The sequence below is a fragment of the Leopardus geoffroyi genome, chromosome B3 (assembly GCF_018350155.1).
Source record: "Leopardus geoffroyi isolate Oge1 chromosome B3, O.geoffroyi_Oge1_pat1.0, whole genome shotgun sequence".
NCBI classification, from domain to species: Eukaryota; Metazoa; Chordata; class Mammalia; order Carnivora; family Felidae; genus Leopardus; species Leopardus geoffroyi.
In genome coordinates, this window is record NC_059337.1 from 60,283,790 (window position 1) to 60,302,479 (window position 18,690).

Here is an 18,690-nt window from a genome sequence, read left to right on the forward strand (position 1 = left end):
ATGGCTCAGAAGAATGCCTGCTGTTGCTGATTATACCTAAAAAGACCGCGGGGACATCAGAAGGGCAGACCGGGTAAGTTACATCTATGTAAGGCAAAGAACTGGCATTAGAGGTTGTGGAGACCTATAGCGCAAGCACAAGGCCCAAGTCAGGTCACCAGAATACACATCACTACAGGTGATGTACACCTTGCTTCCCAGTATGTGATCGTCCAGACCAATGCAAAAATATAATGAAGGTTGTGCAAAAGGACTAACTGAAAGCCCCTTAAAATTATATAAACTCTCTTATACATTTAAAAATTTTTGATTTATAAAAATGTTGTATTTACATTTGGAGACACATGTAACATATAACCAAACAATAATACAAGTATTTATAAGAAAACTAAATCTGTTCAATAAGGTGGACAAACCTAACAAATGAGCTCAATACCAAAAAATAATTTTGGAGACTGGAATGGAATAATATTCAGAAGGACTTAATGATAAAAATAATATTATATAACACACTGAAGTACTCACAGGGGCTTTGAAGTCATCTTCTCTAAAGAAGTAAAGCCAAGCGTTTTTGTTCTAAGTACAGTTCTGATCAGAATCAGACCGTTAGACCTATAAACCCAAATGAAAGCAATGTGCTAGTCTCAACCCACTGTATTTCTGACAGAAAGAAACTTTGAAAGATTACTTATTGAATTACCAGCAGGTGAACATTTTATTAAGACCATCAGTATGTTTAACAATGAATTAACACACTTTATTGCAAATAGGGAATAAGGTAGCTTCTGCAGGAATCTCTGAAACACGATTCAGAAATGCAAACTCATGCAATTATCTTTTGTATCTAGCACAGAAAAATATATCAGACTTATGTAGTATATAAATAACTGCCAGTCTGGCCTAACCAACAATCTTTGGTAGTAGCGTCTCTTGACAAGGATGGATAGGAACTCCATTTTGATCCAGAAAGCATTCTAGCCCCATTTTAAAAGCAGACATCAGAGGCTACCTGTGATATAAGGAAATGGAGAGTGCAAATGAGCCTGAAAACTCACAGTTCAAGTTCATTCTGAGTGAGTTCCTTGATTCTGTTCATGCAATGATCAATGGCATTAATGAGTAAAGGGATCCAACTATCTTCTGGCTGTGGGGTCACATGACTCGCTCTGAAAATGGAATGGGGAGAAAGAGAAGTTAAATTTATACTGTCAAGGGAAAACCTACCCTCAAAAGGAGCACAGAGGAAACTATAGTAAGAGAAGGCAAGTTTCTTTGTAGAAACTTAGCTGCTCCACAACTCAAGTGGAAAGAAAACATCACACCCACGTTCTTCCACTTCTTAAAATGGGGCTTTGGGAGCTGAGAATGATTGGATAGGTTTATTCTCAAAAAAGCTATTTGGGGATAAGTCCTCATACTCACTTAGTAATTTCAAGTGCCTTCTTTAAGACAGATACAAGTTTTGCAGACTAGAAAAGAAACAGAGAAGTTACTCACCCTGAGCCCTACTATAAAAAGGAAAGGAAAGCCAAGGTATATTAAGACTCAAGTAATAAAAAAAAAAAGAAAAAAAAAAAAACTGGAAGGAAAGTGCAAAAACAAAAATTCTGGTTACATTACGGTGGTAGAATTATAGGATTCTTTTCTATTTAGCAAAATCTTATTAATATTGCTACTTTAACATTTTATAAATTTTAAAAATGTTAATACTTTTAAATTTTTAAAAAATGAAAAAAGTAAGAATATAACCTGAATTTGTCCCAACTGCTGATAGCTTTGAATATATAGCAGGAACAGCTGAAGTTCCTTTTTAAAAAAATTCTATGTACAGAATTTTAAGCATACTGGTAACAAGATAACATGAGGATATATATATGCCACCAATATATACTACATCTTTTAATTTTTTTTTTATTTGGGGTAATTGACAAGGCATATTGCTAACGATGTTTATTTCTTGGGAAGTCAATTTCCCAAATTTCTTGGGAAGTGAATGTGAAAAAAGAAGTTAATGCCCAAAAGGATCCTATTCTACTTTAAGGTATATGCACACTGTGAAGATACATTTGATGAATTTAATTTCCACTATCTAATTTATCAAATATTTTTAGGATTGAAAATTCTGAATATAAGATATAAGCCATTTGGAAGTTTTATTTCTTTTTTCCAGTAACTGTAGAGATAATCTGAGTCTCTAAAAATAATAGAATTCTCTCTACCACAGGACTCAGGACATGAAAGAATACAATAAAATCAGATTTTTATAAAGAGCTTGACCTTTTGTAGTTAAATCACCCAATGTGTTTATATTAGAACAGAGTATGTTTCTGGAACACTTGGTTTTGCCTACACCAGAAATCAGATATTTACAACTTCAGGTTGAGAAGATACTAAAGTACTGCAGCAAATCAAACTTTCTTTTTCAAAGTAGCATTTTCTACGGTCTTTGGGTTTTTCTATGTTACTGCCCAAGAGGTTATGGAAGAGAGTAGTACCAGAACTCATGGCTATTATAATTCAACTTCAATAAATATTTTTCAGGCAGAAATACATGTAAGAACTGTGACATTATTGTTGTACTGGCATCCTAGTGTAACAAATAAATATGTTTCCTATAGCTTAAAGGAAATATTAGTAATTAGGGAAATTCTACCACGTAGGTCAGTAGCTATTCCCTCAAGTTGGTACTTACATTGATTCGCACAGTCAAGTGGCACATAGGTGGGTATATACTCAGAGCCAAATCATCCACACTAAGGACAGAAAGGAAAAATAACCATTAACAAAAAAAGGACCAAAGCTGAAATGGGTGGTTTTCAGTACACAATTAAGGCATGAGAGAATGTGAGAAATGTCCCACAAATGCCTATTAATTCCTTAAATTGAACAACCAGAATCAATTCAACTGATATGTACTAAATATCTACTTACCCCATTTCCCTAGGAATCTGGGGGAAAAAAACTCCCTTGGCCTATATGATAGGACATGATTAATTCAGTTAAAAATGGGAGGATGTGAAACCATCAATTTAATAACTGTGGAGTTCATCCATGGATGTCACTCAAGTGGGCATGACTTTACCCAAGTGATGCAATTTAGTACCACTAATAATGGGACAAACTAACATTATGCACCTGCCCAATATGATACAATGAGAAGCACAAAATACTCAAATATGTGACCTCCTTGCCAAAAAGATATTTAACTTGAATATAATCTATAATCATACAAAAGACAATCACATGAATCCAGATTTTTGGATATTCTGTGAGACAACTGACCTAGATTCTTGGATAGGGACTGTTATGGTTGCAAGAGACTACAACCAAACCAGACTACTGCAAGAGATGACAACCAAATGCACTGTGACACTATGACAGACCCCTTGATAAAAAAAAAAAAAAAAAAGGCTTTACAATACATTTTAGAGACAAATGGGGACATTTGAATAGTAACTATTTTCTATTCAATGTTATATTTCGCAGATATAATAATAATGTCTGTTCTCAGAGATACGTGCTGAAGTATTTAGGGGTGAAATGTCACTGATGTCTGCAACTTACTCTCAAATGGTTCAGGAGAAAAATGGCACATCTAATCCACTGAGAAATAAACCAATATTGAAAAAAATGTGAGCAGGTGAACATAGATGAAGGATACATGGATGTTCAATGCAATACTTTTATCAACTTTCCTGTAGGTCAAAAATGTTAGAAATAAAAAACTGGGGGAAAAGCTTAAGGTGACAACACAAGCTGAGGTCACATGCTGCTGCACACATGTTTCAAGTGGGGATTCCGCTTACCTAGGGCTGATCTCATCAGAGATATCCACAATGTCGTCCAGTTGGGCCACCTGATCCTTCTTCCCATTCTCTGCCACTGAGATCCGGATTTTCTTCAGGCAGGCTTTTGATGCTCTCACCAGTGCAAGGCATGGGATTATGAGCTCTTGATCCTCCTCTGACCAATATAAGTCCCGATTGTTTGGATACCCCAACCCATCATCCTCTTCATCACCGTGGTTATCAGAGTTGTCCTCAGTGTCATTCAGGAGGCCACAGTACGGGTCACATTCTTCCACGGCCTAAGACATGCCATGATATATTTGAATGCCAAAAAAACCCCAAAAAACAAAAAACCAAGGCTTTTACACTTTCAGCATCATGTCTGAGTTATCCCCAAACCTCAGCCAGCTACTTCACTAATGGCTACAGAGTTCAAGCACCCTGTTCTCACTCCCCTTGCCCAGCAGTAGACAGAGGGGAGTGGTACTAAATCACACACTGGTGTGGGTAGGAGATGGGAGTTGAAAGCCAGGAGTGAAGATGGGACTTATTGAGTTAATGTTCAGGACATTTCCTTTCTTTATAGTTTCATCTATGATCATGGAGTTGTCCCCTCACCTGCTCCATTTCCTCATGCGCATCCTTCACAAAATCCACATTCTTCGTCAGCATTGAAAGGGCTGCAGCTTTGTTATCTACGAGTGAAAAATCAGAAGCACTAGAATTAGAGGAGAAACCCAAAAGTTCTGTGAAGTCTGCAAATGGCAACCAATGGTGTTCCCATTTGAGAAGAGTGCCAAGGATAGTCAACAAGAGCAGTGGTTTAATAAAATTTTTCTCATATTCATCCTCTGGGTAACCAGAGGAGTTAAAAAGCTTTTCATCATTCACCACTAGAAGAAATAAAATGGTAACATGATGTTCCTCTTCATGGTCCTCTTGACAAATACTGCTTTTGGCCCAGCTGGCACTACCTCATAGGGGCTTCAGTGTGTCCCATAATACTGCTCCTGGGGCAGGACCAGGAGAACAAATCACATTTGTTCAACAAGACACGGCCACAGAAAGAGGGCTAAAAACGTATGAGAACTAGGTCGCCTGGGTGGTTTAGTTGGTTAAGTGTCTGGCTTTAGCTCAGGTCATGATCTCATGGTTCGTGGGTTTGAGCCCCATGTCAGGCTCTGTGCTGACAGCTCAGAACCTGTAGCCTGCTTCAGATTCTGTGTCTCCGTATCTCTCTGCTCCTTCCCTGCTCACAGTCCCTTTTTGTTGCAAAAATAAATAAACATTAAAAAAAATTTTTTTAAGTATAAGAGCTAAAAAGACTGGCAAAAAATGTTAATACCTATTTTTTGATGTTACTGATAAACTATATGCATTCCACTAAGTTGTAAGTTAAAATATGCACATGCTACAAAACTACAAACTAGATATGAGAGAACTATCTGCTTTGGCCAGCAGAGTCAACAGCCCATTTCCCACTCTCACCCACCTCTTGGAATCTGAGGAACCTGCTGGCATGCAGTCCAGACACTGTTGTAGGAAATAAGGTCATTGTTCTCTGAGCTGGGGAAAGGAATCAATAAGGATATATCAATAACCAATGTTCCTCTCTCCTAAAAAAGAATGATCTTGCTCGACATCATTCTTAGCTATTAGTAACTTTGCTGTTGAAATGAGTTTTTTTTCCGCTCTCTGAAGCAAGGAACCCCATTAACTGATAAACCCAATTGTAGCATCACTACCTCTGAGTTGGAGTCATGACAAGCACATCCATAAGTTGAGCCATGCCATCTACGATGTCCAGAGTGGTGCTTCGTACCAGCTTTCTCAGAGTGATTCCTGTAGCCAAACCCAAAGACTAAGCAGCCTGGTCTCCTTTCTGGAAGTCACCATCTGCTTTCTTGAGAGTTTAAGCCCTTCAGAACTTAAAGTAATGTGAGTACCAACACAAAACTCAGGTCTTATGTATTTCCCCATGTCTTTTTCTTGCTCCTCCCACCATTTCTGAGTAGTGCTCTCCAAAAGAGATCTGGAACAAAATACTTCCATGATAGCATGTATCCATTCATTAAGGTCAATGGTCCCTTGGCAACTGTGGCTGAAACACTTGAAGTTTAAACTATCTCTGAGTAACCCTAAAGATCCATGAGACATGCATTCATTTATAATTTTGGCATGGTTATAATCAAGGCATTACCCTACAGGCAGGGCTGGAGGTCACTTAACTTGTAAAGGAGTTCAGAAACAGCGTGTGATGTCATATGGGTGGAGGAGATCCAGCATCTATAGTGGTTATAATGGGTTAGAGGGGGAGGAGCCAGTGAAAACTAAAAACCTTTGAGTCAGGCAAAGCAGGGAAGATGGTAACACAGCATCCATATCTTAGCATAAAGCATTATTTATGGAGGTCACTGATATTATATTATCTTTGAGGGCATTTTATGTGAGCAAGTTACACTACATGCTCAAATTGAAGAAAAGGTAATAGTCTCAGGACAGAAGCTGTCATATTAGCAAAGATCTGCTCTATAAATCAAACATTTATGTGTATACAGTGGCTTACCCTGATTCTTGGGAAGTGAATAATATACTGCAATCATTGCCTTGATGGCAGCACGGACTTGTTCACAGAACCTCTGTGTTTCCTATGAGGCAATGGATCAATTTCAGAATGAAAAAAAAGAAATGGATTAGATTCATCAGTCCATTTGCTGTAGAAGAGAGCAGACATCTGTACAGCATCATCTATAAACATTTTCTGTAGTCCTATTCTGAGTTAGGCCTTGAACTATTCTCAGCACATAGCAGAGAGGAATTAGCTGGCCCCGTGACTGAGCTGACAACTCAATAAAACATTAAGGAACATCAGGAAAAACTTATTCCTAATGTTCTACATCCCAAGATACTCATGATCTGCTGTGAAGTATTCACCATATCTTGGACCAGGAGTTGGCAACTACGGCCCACGGGCCAAATTAGGCCCACTGACAGTTTTTAGAAATAAAGTGTTACTGGCACACAGCCACACTCATTTACATATTATCTATAACTGTGTTCACATTACAAGGGCAGAGTTAGGTAGCTGGCCTGCAAAGCCTAAAATATTTACTGTTTGGCTTTTTACAGAAAAATCTGCCAACCCTATCTTAGACCATTAACCAGGTGTCTGATCTCTCTCTCTCTCTCACACACACACACACACACACCTAAAAGAAATTAGCATGGACTCTACAAGGTTGACTATTTTCCTTCTAAGCAGTCACTGGCTTTCTCCTGTCTTCCTTGTCCTCATTTTTCCGCTAAATTCTAAGCCAGTGCTACATAAAATGTGGTCCACTGATTGGGGCCAGTCCATGAATTGTTATCAGTCTGGGATGGTGGGTAAGTACAATGTGTGAGAATAAGTGTTTAAAGCTTTATATTCATCCTGTGGGTAACCAGAGGCAATTGACATTACTTCAACATCCAAACACATAAAAAACAAAGCCATACTTCTGTAGGACTAACATGTTAAGATCCTAAGGAAGCAATCATGATTCAAACACACATAATTCAAACAAAACCAAATTCTAACTTTTTAACTGTAAGTGAAACCAATGTCGGAGGCATGTACAGAAAAATAGTTCATGCTGCCTCCTCATGGTATCCTATCAACTGTGAATATTAGCAGCGAATCCCAAATATATTTGAAAGAGACAACAGGTAAGGTAATAGTCATACTCCCCTTGAAATAAATACTGACTTCCTTGCACAAAGCTTTTAAAATGCTCTCAAATAATTCATTTCTTATTTTCTCATCATAGATCTCTAGGGTATTTAGGGGGAGAGTTTATCATTGTAGGTGCAGCAAAGGAATATTTTTTCATTTCGAAACATCTGGATATATAGACTGAGAAAGAAAATGAAACTATTATGAAAAACAAATAAGGTAATGAATATGCCATTTTAAAATAACCTGATTCCCAAATTAAGTATACCTCATTCTAGAAAAACTGGCAATAAAGCACACCTGGTTATAACACCATGTTTATTTTCATCAGTTTTATAATAAGGGGTTATTAAAAATGTATAAATTCTTGCTCCAGAAATTCCACTTCTGCGATTTTTTTTGTTTTTGCTGATATACATGCATACACAAAGATTGTATTAGGCAATTTACCACAGCATTGTTTATAATAGTTACAAGTCTAAGCTGGAAACAGCTTAGATGTTCACATAAAGTACCAGTTAAATAAATTATGGTTGTAACAACTCTACTGAATACTATGCAGCATTACAAAGAACTGAGCAACTTTATATGTGCTGCTAAGAATCAATGTGAAGGGCACCTGGGTAGCTCAGTCGGTTAAGCGTCCAACTTCCGACCACGGCATGATCTCACGCTTTGTGAGTTTGAGCCTGCATCAGACTCTGTGCTGATAGCCCAGGGTCTGGAGCTTGCTTTGGAGTCTGTGTTTCTCTCTTTCTTTCTGCCCCTCCCCTGGTTGTGCTCTCTCTCTCTCTCTCTCTCTCTCAAAAATCAATAAATAAACATTTAAAAAAATCAATTTGCAGGCCATGTCAATTTTTTTTAAAGGAAGGTCCAGAAAAGTGTGTATGGTATCCTAACATTTGTGTAAAAAGAAGCAGGCATATACATGTAAGTGTGTACATGCATCAAATACATATGGAACAATACAAAAGGAACCGGGGAGGGGGGATATAAACTTTTTAGCACACTTAACTTTGACATCTTCTGAATTTATACTGTTAATATGTTACTGATTAAATATAAAAAGTAATTCAATATAAAAAGAGTATTGTGTAGTATAACAGAAAAGGTGTAGTTTAGACATCAGATAGACCCTAATTTAAATCCTAGCTCCACTGCTTATTTACCTGAGCCTATAAGCCTGCTTATATGGGAATCATGGATGTGAATCATGGATGTGATGGGAATCATGGATGTCAGATGGGAATCATGGATGTGAAAACACCTAGCAAACAGCAAGTGCTTAAAAAAATATATATATCAGAAAGGAAATAACCAGGATGAACTTCGGATTGAACCAATACCTATTTAGAAGATCTGCCTAGTCCAGGTAAGGAAGGCACTTGGCAATTTGGTCTTCACAACAATCCTGTGAGGTGAGAACTGCCATCTTATTTAACAGGTGTGGAAAATAAATCCCCTGGCTTGAGTGGAAAAGGTGGAAAGAAAATGATTGGATTCCTAATGAATAACGAGGCAGCACAAAAATTCCAAAAAGTAAAGCCCACCTGTGGAGAGGGCAGTGGAAGATGAGAGAAGACTTCGGTCAGAGTGGTAGCTTCCCTTGACACGTTCACGGCTGCCTCATCTGTGGGGTGACAGAGGAGGCTGGAGCCAATATGTTAGTGCCAAAAAGATAAGCCTGCAGCTGCAGCTGGGACTTTGCGGATGATGCGTTTCCTCTCAACCCTTATCGGCTGGGAAGCCTCAAAAACACCTCCCCAAATCTATGTTTTATATTCCAACTTCCGAAGTGCTCAGGATGAGGAAGATGAGGTATCCCCACCGAGAGGATGCGGCAGGGCAAAAGCGGGAAGGAAAAAGGGCTAGGACACAGGAAGGGATGAAAAATGCAAGTCCCCAACAGGAGAGGCACTCACTGAGTCTCCTCCAAAACGTCTCAGGATGAAACTCCTTGGTGGTCTCCAGGGCTTCGCCGACTAGTGGGTGTGGCACGCGGGCCCGGCGAGGGGCAAAAGGAAGAGCAGAGATAAGCGAGGCCACTCCCGACCCCCACCTTCTCCGCCCGAGTTCCCGCCCCCGCCGGCGCCACAGTCGGCCGGTTCCCTAACCAAGCCCGCCCCTGCCGTCGCCTGTCCCAAGGGCATCAGCTCACCCCGCACTCCAGGTATCAGCAACCGCAGCTCCTCTGCCAAGTGCCGGATCTGCTCCAAAGGCGGAGCTAGGGTGGGGACCGCCGCTGTAGGCGCGGCTGCGTTCGCCATCTCAGAAGATTGCCTGGAACTTCCAAACAAAGGCTGCCACGGAAGCTGCCGAGCCGCTCTGCTGTGGGCGTTCTACTTCCGGGAGTCACGGACCCGGGTTCGTTTCCGGCAACAACCAACCCACCCCGCCCCCAGAGGCCGGGTCACACCTGTGCTCCTCCCCCAAGGCCCGGCCACACCTCCTCCTGCCCAGAGGCCGGGCCACACACACACAAAACTCAGTCGGAGTTCTTACCCATCATTCATTTATTTGATTAGATCGGAAAAAAAAAAAAAAAAAAAAAAAGAAAAAACCACCTAAAGAAGCAGAGAGCCCATAACCTCGAGGGAAAAGAAGACTGGGAGCTAGTACCTCAAGGGTAGTCAGGGTAGGGCCCAAGTTCACACTGGTTCCCTGCCCCTAAAGTGGCACCCTTCACAGCTGCGGAGTTCCACACACTGTGCTAGGTACTTTACGTGAAGTAACCGTAAAAAATACAGTGGGCTTCTGATACAACCATTCACACACCCAGCCCCTGCCCTGTGGATCTCCTGATTAGGACTTTCTCTTCACAAAAGTAAATCAACTCTTTGCCTTCTTGGAGAAGGAAGGAATCATGGCATCATTTAGAGATTTTTCTGCAGTCCATTCTGCAGGAATCAGTAGTGGGTAATCCTCCCCAACTCCCAGGTGTCCAAGGTGCAGCAGCTCCCTGAAGCCTGCCCACCAACACTGGCCTTCCACCTGCTGCTGGGCCAGGGGCCTGGGCTACAGAGGCAGATGGTGAGGCATGGCCTTTAGGAGCTTAAGTGGCTTTTTAACTGCGCTATGAAGGTTCCAAGCTTGGTAGAGTTCAGTGTCCACACACAACGAATGATAACAGGTGTCAACAGTGTCAACCAGGTCCGCAAAGGGGAGAAGAAAAAAGCTAGAGTGCCATATGTCATATGAAGAAAATAGCAGGAATAAATCTGCCAGATGTACAGCAGTAACATAAGTAGGTGAACAGGTATAACCTTCAAATATTTGCCTTGACGGAGATGGGACCGAAAGTTGTGACCAAAGCACCGCTGCAACAAGCTCCAACACAGGTAAACCATCAAGGGGATGTTAAAAAATGCCAGCTGGAAAGAGAAGCAGAACAGGGTATTATCTTATTAGCAAGACCTTAGGGGGCCAGGTCTCATTAACACATTATTGGTGGCTCCTAACAATATGTTACTCTCTTTCTTGGGGGTTGATTCTCTGATTGTTTATGCTTCAATCACAGTTGCTTATAACACTCAGCAAGAGGTGACTTATAGTTAGTTGTACATTTGCCTGTATCCTTTTGTTCATCTTAAAAGTAGGTATCATTTATGTTGAAGCCCTCAGTAATGTTTAAGCTGGAAATGAACTGAGTATATGTACATACGTACACACACTCCTTTTTAGCAGAGTGAGGGGGGACGTAGGCATCACTATTTTTTTTAATCTCTTATTTTATTATTCTTTTTAAAAATTTTTTTTTACATTTATTTATTTTTGAGAGACAGAGTAAGACAAAGTGAGAGTGGGGGGAGGGGCAGAGAGCGGGAGACACAGAATCCGAAGCAGACTCCAGGCTCTGAGCTGTGGGCAAGAGCCTGACGTGAGGCTCGAACCCACAAACCATGAGATCATGACCTGAGCCTAAGTCGGACACTTAACAGACTGAGCCACCCAGGAGCCCTATTCTTTTTTTTTTTTTTAAAGTAAACCCTACACCACACATGGTGCTCAAACTCATGACCCCAAGATCAAGAGTTGCATGCTCCACCACCTGAGCCAGTCAGGTTCCCCCATTATCTCTGTATTTTAAAAGTTTATTTATTTATTTGGGGTGGGGGGGGGGGAAGAGAGGAGGGGATGAGTGGGGAGGGGCAAAGAGCGAGGGAGCGAAAGAATCCCAGGCAGGTTCTGTGCTGTCAGCTCAGAGCCCAACACGGATCTCAATCTCATGAACAGTGAGATCATGACCTGAGCTGAAATCAAGAGTTGGATGCTTAAGCAACTGAGCCACCCAGGTGCCCCATGTATTTTTAATTGAAGTAGCACGCTGAATACTGGAATGCGAATCAGAAGATTTAAGTTATAATTCAAATTTAGCTGCCGTGTGATTCATTCATTCATTCACCAAATAATTACTGTGCTCCCAATACATGGCAGGCACTGTGACAGGCTCTAGGCTGAGGACACAGTGGTGAACAACTTAGAAAGGATGCATCATAGAGCTTACACTCTAACAGAGAGAGAGAGAGAGAGAGAGAGAGAGAGAGAGACCAAAAAAATAATCATTATAGATTGTGATAAATTCAATGAAGGAAATAACTGGGTCACAAGACGGTAACTGAGAGATGGGTTTGCTGAGGCCTGAAGAACAGGAATGACTCAGGGGAATGAAGTGCATTCCAGGCAGAAGACACAAATGTAAAGCACTGAGGTGGGAGAGGTCTTAGCCTATTTAAGGCCCATGAACATGGAACATGATGAGCCGGATGGAAATTAGGGCAGTCAGCGGGACCAAGATCATGTCACGACTCTGCTTAAAGGTCTTTAAGCTCAGGAGTGAGCTGATTAAGCTTTTGAAAGGACAGCAGTGGACACTGTGTGGCAAACTGACAGTAGGGAGGCAAAAGCAGCAGTGGGAAGACTAGCCTGAGGGTCACTGCAGTAGCCCAGACAAGAAATAATTATGAGTTAGGCTAGTGTGGTGGTAACAGAGATGGAAAGAATTGATGGATTCAAGATATGCAGTGGAGGGAGATCAAACAAGGGATTACTTGCTAATGAATTAATACAGCATATTACAAGGAAAGGGAAAAATTAAGGATACATTCTAGAAGAACTAGGTAAATGGTGGAGCCATTTATTGAAATTGGATAGAAGTGAGGGAGGAACAGGTTTGGGGTAGAAACTAAAGTTCCTGTTAGACACGTAATATTGAGGATGGCTGCTAGAGATTTAAGGAAAGATGTGAAATGGCAGTTGGATATATAGGCACCTGAAGTGCAGAGAACAAGTCAAGGGTAGGGATAACAGGTTTGGGAGCCACAGGCCTAGATGATACATAAAATCCAGTATTAGTGTACTATTTATTAAAATATGAATAGGGGCGCCTGGGTGGCGCAGTCGGTTAAGCGTCCGACTTCAGCCAGGTCACGATCTCGCGGTCCGTGAGTTCGAGCCCCGCGTCGGGCTCTGGGCTGATGGCTCGGAGCCTGGAGCCTGTTTCCGATTCTGTGTCTCCCTCTCTCTCTGCCCCTCCCCCGTTCATGCTCTGTCTCTCTCTGTCCCCAAAATAAATAAAAATGTTGAAAAAAAAAGTTTAAAAAAAAAAATATATGAATATAAACACCACCTTTTAGTAAGGCTCAGGTTTTACTTGTTGTAAGAGTACTCCTGAGAGACAGCCTCCTTACATATTTATGTAATAATACATAAAAGAGAACTGAACAAGACTCGGGACCTATGCACACATAAAATTCTGCTATACCAGCAGCACTTTCAACAATAGCCAAATTATGGAAAGAGCCTAAATGTCCATCAACTGATAAATGGATAAAAAAGGTGTGGTTTATATATACTATGGAATACTACTTGGCAACGAGAAAGAATGAAATGTGGCCATTTGCAGCAACGTGGATGGAACTGGAGGGTATTATGCTAAGTGAAATAAGTCAGTCAGAGAAAGACAGATACCATATGTTTTCACTCATATGTGGATCTTGAGAAACTTAACAGAAGACCATGGGGGAGGGAAAGGGGGAAAAAAAGTTACAGACAGGAAGGGAGGCAAACCATAAGAGACTCTTAAATACTGAGAACGAACTGAGGGTTGATGGGGGGTGGGAGAGAGGGGAAAGTGGGTGATGGGCATTGAGGAGGGCACTTGTTGGGATGAGCACTGGGGTTGTATGGAAACCAATTTGACAATAAGTTATATTAAAAAGAATAAATACTTCAACCTAAAAAAATTAAGTAAAATAAAATAAAATAAAATAAAATAAAATAAAGTAAAATAAAATACTGCTATACCAAGAATGTTGTGGTCTTTGGTCAATGTTTACTAGGCAGAAGTCTTCCCTCTTTGTCCAAAATCCTGCTGATTATGCTTTATTGCCCTGTTATGAGGCTGTTAACTCATTTTTAACAATGTTTTTGGATCTCTTCCCAAACATGAGATCATCATTTGAGATTTTAGTACCTTAGTCCCATTAGGTGAGTAAAATAAATAAATAGGTAAATACTTTTCAAACCTATATACAGAGATTTGCTACAGGTCAGTTTTTTTTTTTATTTGTGTGTTTGCTTTAAAGGAATTTTAATCCAAATGTAAACCTAACCTATCAGTGTTTTCCCAAACAAGTATGCTGCTAAGACATCACTAAAAAGCCTAGGCCTAGTTCTTACCCAGTGCAGCTTCCACGGCATAATTAACCCATTTTGTGTGTTTCTATTTTTCCTTTCTTCCCTCTAAAATATTTTCCTTCTTCATTATCATAATCAATTTTGGTTTACTTATATTTATTCTACTATAAGTCCCATATTTCATTTTTTATCAATGGAAAAACACAGTAAAACAAACTACAAAAACAAAAATCTATTTCACTTTTTATAAACCCTGACTGCAAAATGTATTTTAGATGTTCATTAGAGAGTAGTGGAACAACGAGCTTAAGAAGCACTCAAAAACAAATAAAACAACAAATATTAAAGATTACCCTGCCAATAAATTTGAAAATATGATCTATAGTGTTTGAGACTGGATTTAATTCAAAAATGTTATGAAATTAGTCCAAAAAGCCAAGATGTTTTAAAATTCCATTTCTGACTTTTTACCTGCAGAATTCCAACTATAAATGTTAGGCTGCCTTGTAGGAAATGTCCATCAACAAAGATCCCAAAGGAAAAGCAGCAACCCAACTTGCCTTCAATGATTTCACCAATAAACCATGGTCCTGAAAGAGGCAATGGACAGGAATGCAGAAGATTAAATAACTGTGATCATGATTATATACATCACAAGGTGCATTTATGGGAATAATAAGTGTGAGAGTAGTCATCTATAAGCATTGTACTAGTGGGGCGCCTGGGTGGCTCAGTCGGTTAAGCATCCGACTTTGGCTCAGGTCATGATCTCACAGTTTGTGAGTTTGAGCCCCGTGTTGGGCTCTGTGCTGACAGCTCAGAGACTGGAGCCTGCTTTGGGTTCTGTGTCTCCTCTCTCTGCCCCTCCCCGACTGTGCTCTGTCTCTCATAAGTAAATAAATGTAAAAAAGAAATTTAGAAGCATTGTACTGTCATAGCTTTTTTTCTTTGCTAATCTCTATGTTGTACCCTATGTCCTAGCTAGCCAACCATTTGCTCCTTTGCTCCGTAATTGTCTAATTATAAATTTGTCTGAGTACATGCTGTACCTGAATAGATTCCAGAAACAGATTGGAGTACATTCAGAAACTTTAGAAGATTCTGTTGCAATAGTAACCTAATATAATGCATTACCATTTCCTTTAAGAAGCAAAGACATATGGAAACTAATTTTCTAGGTAACTACTATTTACTCCTTTAAGCAATAAACTTCAACCACTTTGATCTTTCTAAAATGCGCTTCTTCTCTTTTTTATTAATATTAATGAATGTATTTTGACCTTTACTTGCTGACCCAAGCCATTACTTTGTACATCAACTACACATTCAAGGTTAACATGTACAAAATTTAACTTGCTTTTCATTTAGAATGTCAGAATGACTTTTCTCTCTGCCCTATTATTTACTTCTCCTTCTCAGTGTGTAGGTTTCTGGAACTACTATATTGTCAAGAATGATTAATGGACAGTCAAGACTTCCGTTCTCAAAATGCAAATACCATCATTTGCTAATATTAGGGTTCAGCTTTAAAAAGTCATAGGTAATTTTCTCAGATGTATATTATTTAACCTCCAATGGATACAGAGTCTAAAAAAGTTTTCCCTGCAAGTTTCAACTTTTAAACATGGAGCAAAATTCAGCCCATTTAATGTTTTCTTTTACAGCCAGGAACCAAATCACTTGCTTTACCTTCTAGTGCAAGACAAGTGTCTAAAATAGCTTCAACCTAGCTTAGAACAAGGAAACTGACCTCCAAAGGACCATCTGCCATAGTTTGTTACACAGAATTCTGAAGTGTTATATATTTTTTAATTTAACTACTTTCTGTTCTCTGGTGGGAGTTTACCAGTGAGCAAAGAAAAGTCCTGAGGTGGAATAAAAGCACAAGACTAAGTAACAAGTAGGCTAATCTACTCCTAATTGACTTTTAGTCACTAAGGAACATAAGTAAAAAGCTTTAAAAAGAGATTCACAGTGTTTTCTGTTTCCCTAAGTGGCTAAGTGACTAAATATTGGGTATAATAATATAACAGAAGAACTCGGATATGCCTGAACTCACTGCTCATCTCAGTTTCTTTCTTTTTTGAGCTGAGTGTTTAAGAGCCACACATTGCTAAATATTCATTGAACTATATACAACACATTGTGCTTAGCACTGGGCATAGAGCACTGAACAAGACAGATTAAGACCTCAATGGATATTCTAATGAGAGAAGAGATGATTAACTCAGAAGATAATCATTATGATTATCATTATGATGATAATAAAGGGAATAAAAAGTGTGATGAAATAAAGGATAAAACTTTAAGGTAGTCAAAGAAGGTTGCTCTCTACACACTAATTCCTTAAGGGTCTTCTCAGCTTAAGTTAACTCGGTGTCAACTAAATGTTCTTTAAACATGTTAGGAAAGAACTTTATTTCCCAAGACCATGTTCCAGGAAATGATTTATACAGAAACTATGGCTGTTCATTACGTTCTCAAGAGCCTAAATGACTCTATTGTCAAAATTCTCCATATATGGCAGAATTCTCCACAATCTCAAGTTTCCTAATTGACTTACCCAGTGCTGTATATAGGGTTAGCAACAACACAGAATAGTAGAAGATGTTTAGTTTGCTCAAGACGTGGAGGGAAAATGAGGCCAAATTTATAAATCCTGGAGACCCTAAACAGAATAAATTTGAAAAACCCAGTAAGCACACATACAGTTCATTTTCTAGAAGACTTCCATGGACTATTATACATTCAGCAAATCTTTTGCTATATGGTAACTATACAGATGATGCCACTTTAAATTCAGAAGTTGGCGGGAATTCTGATAAGCCAGTTCACTTAGAATTGTAGAACGTAGGAAGTTCAAAGCAATGGTATAGCTGTGAGACACACATGTGCACACACGCACACATATGCATGTGCACATACTTTTTTCCATGATTAAACATGTAGGTTTGAAATATAGTGCTATGCTCAAAGTATGACAAGTCTCTGTTTTCTGTGGGATTTAGTATCCAAATGTACACACTTCCAAATGATATATGAAAAGATATCAAAAGTATATCAAAGAGGGGCGCCTGGGTGGCGCAGTCGGTTAAGCGTCCGACTTCAGCCAGGTCACGATCTCGCGGTCCGTGAGTTCGAGCCCCGCGTCAGGCTCTGGGCTGATGGCTCAGAGCCTGGAGCCTGTTTCCGATTCTGTGTCTCCCTCTCTCTCTGCCCCTCCCCCGTTCATGCTCTGTCTCTCTCTGTCCCAAAAATAAATAAACGTTGAAAAAAAAAAAAATTAAAAAAAAAAAAAAGTATATCAAAGAAATATCAAAATTTCTCCAGTCTAATATTAAGTATGAATATCTAATACTCCTTTCCCATATGTGACACAGCTCTTAACTCACAGCTATCCTCTTACTCCATTTGAAAGAGATCTCTAAAGCTCTTCAAATTAACTTCTCTTAAAATATGGTGCCAAAAGTGCCAAGTGTTTGGGCTTCACACAGAGAAGGTCCGTTCTGTGGCCACAGACTAAAGGACCACAGATCCTCAAGGGAGGAGAAAGTGTATATACATTTGCAGTGGTTACATAAGCAAGGTGACTGACCAACTACAGCATTAATTTTCAGGAAGGATGATAGGGATTCAAAGAAACAAGAGTTCATTAGGATCTGGAATGGAGAAAATTGTATGAAAAAGAGGGTTTGAGGTGAGCCCTAAAGGAAGCTAATATTTAGATAAGTTTAGAAAAATGAATTAGAGATAATAGCCTAGGCAAAAGCCCAGAAGCAGAAATGAATATGGTGTGTGTAGAGAACAGTGAAAAATTATCCAGGCTAAAATATAGGTAACTGGTTGAAGATATGGCTAATTAGATAGGACCTGACTGTGGAGGATCTTCAATATTTGGCAGAGATGTGTGCTCATTTTGAGCTATATTGTGATATCTCCCCGCCCCCCCCCCCCGATTCTGGTTGAGCTTCATATTATTGCAATGTAGCACCAAAAACCTGAATTTTTTAAAAAAGATCAAGTAGTGTGGAAAACGTGTAAGTTTGAAGACTGCACCTCACAGAGCTCAGGCAAAGACAATTTATGTTGGTATTTATATTGGTGGTGGTGAGCACATTATATGACACTTTAAAATGAAGTCTCCTGGGGCGCCTGGGTGGCTCCGTCGGTTAAGCGTCCCACTTCAGCTCAGGTCATGATCTCACGGTCCGTGGGTTCGAGCCCCGCGTCAGGCTCTGTGCTGACAGCTCAGAGCCTGGAGCCTGCTTCGGATTCTGTGTCTCCCTCTCTTTCTGACCCTCCCCCATTCATGCTCTGTCTCTGGCTCAAAAATAAATAAACATTAAAAAAATTTTTTTTGAAATAAAAAAATAAAAAAATAAAATGAAGTCTCCTAAGAATAAAAGGAACCATGACTACCTTTATGCTCTGGATATCCTTGACACCTAAAAGTAATGAGAATGGTGAGCTGGACCAACACAATCATCACAAAAAGGACCCGGGCCTGCAGAGAAATCAACGTTAATGTGAAACAGATACAGGGGTGCAACTTCA

The 18,690-nt window shown here is 39.8% G+C and overlaps 2 protein-coding genes across 14 annotated transcripts in view; both read right to left on the reverse strand.

Moving 5' to 3' along the window:
- The window catches only part of CCNDBP1 (cyclin D1 binding protein 1), a 39,087-nt gene extending 29,230 nt beyond the window's left edge, over positions 1-9,857 (reverse strand). For 3 of the 10 annotated variants that reach the window (XM_045448001.1, XM_045448003.1, XM_045448002.1), the window contains exons 1-11: positions 9,659-9,855; positions 9,423-9,482; positions 9,051-9,130; positions 6,355-6,436; positions 5,534-5,630; positions 5,281-5,354; positions 4,407-4,483; positions 3,807-4,087; positions 2,693-2,753; positions 1,423-1,469; positions 1,056-1,166 (exon numbers count right to left, since the gene is read on the reverse strand). In XM_045448001.1, coding sequence (XP_045303957.1) covers positions 1,056-1,166; positions 1,423-1,469; positions 2,693-2,753; positions 3,807-4,087; positions 4,407-4,483; positions 5,281-5,354; positions 5,534-5,630; positions 6,355-6,436; positions 9,051-9,130; positions 9,423-9,482; positions 9,659-9,767 — 1,079 coding nt within the window. In that variant the 5' untranslated portion in view covers positions 9,768-9,855. Of the gene's footprint in view, positions 1-525; positions 613-691; positions 1,167-1,422; positions 1,470-2,692; positions 2,754-3,806; positions 4,088-4,406; positions 4,484-5,280; positions 5,355-5,533; positions 5,631-6,354; positions 6,437-9,050; positions 9,131-9,422; positions 9,483-9,658 lie in introns of those variants that run through there. The other 7 variants (XM_045448000.1, XM_045447999.1, XM_045447997.1 and 4 more) reach the window with 6 other exon arrangements.
- Positions 9,858-10,031: 174 nt separating this feature from the next.
- Positions 10,032-18,690, reverse strand: part of TMEM62 (transmembrane protein 62) — a 33,992-nt gene continuing 25,333 nt past the window's right edge. For 3 of the 4 annotated variants that reach the window (XM_045447993.1, XM_045447996.1, XM_045447995.1), the window contains 4 exons: positions 18,556-18,640; positions 16,700-16,804; positions 14,608-14,726; positions 10,032-10,871 (listed from right to left, as the gene is read on the reverse strand). In XM_045447993.1, the coding sequence (XP_045303949.1) occupies positions 10,545-10,871; positions 14,608-14,726; positions 16,700-16,804; positions 18,556-18,640 (636 nt within the window). In that variant the 3' untranslated portion in view covers positions 10,032-10,544. The remainder of the gene's footprint in view (positions 10,872-14,607; positions 14,727-16,699; positions 16,805-18,555; positions 18,641-18,690) is intronic. The other variant, XM_045447994.1, reaches the window with a different exon arrangement.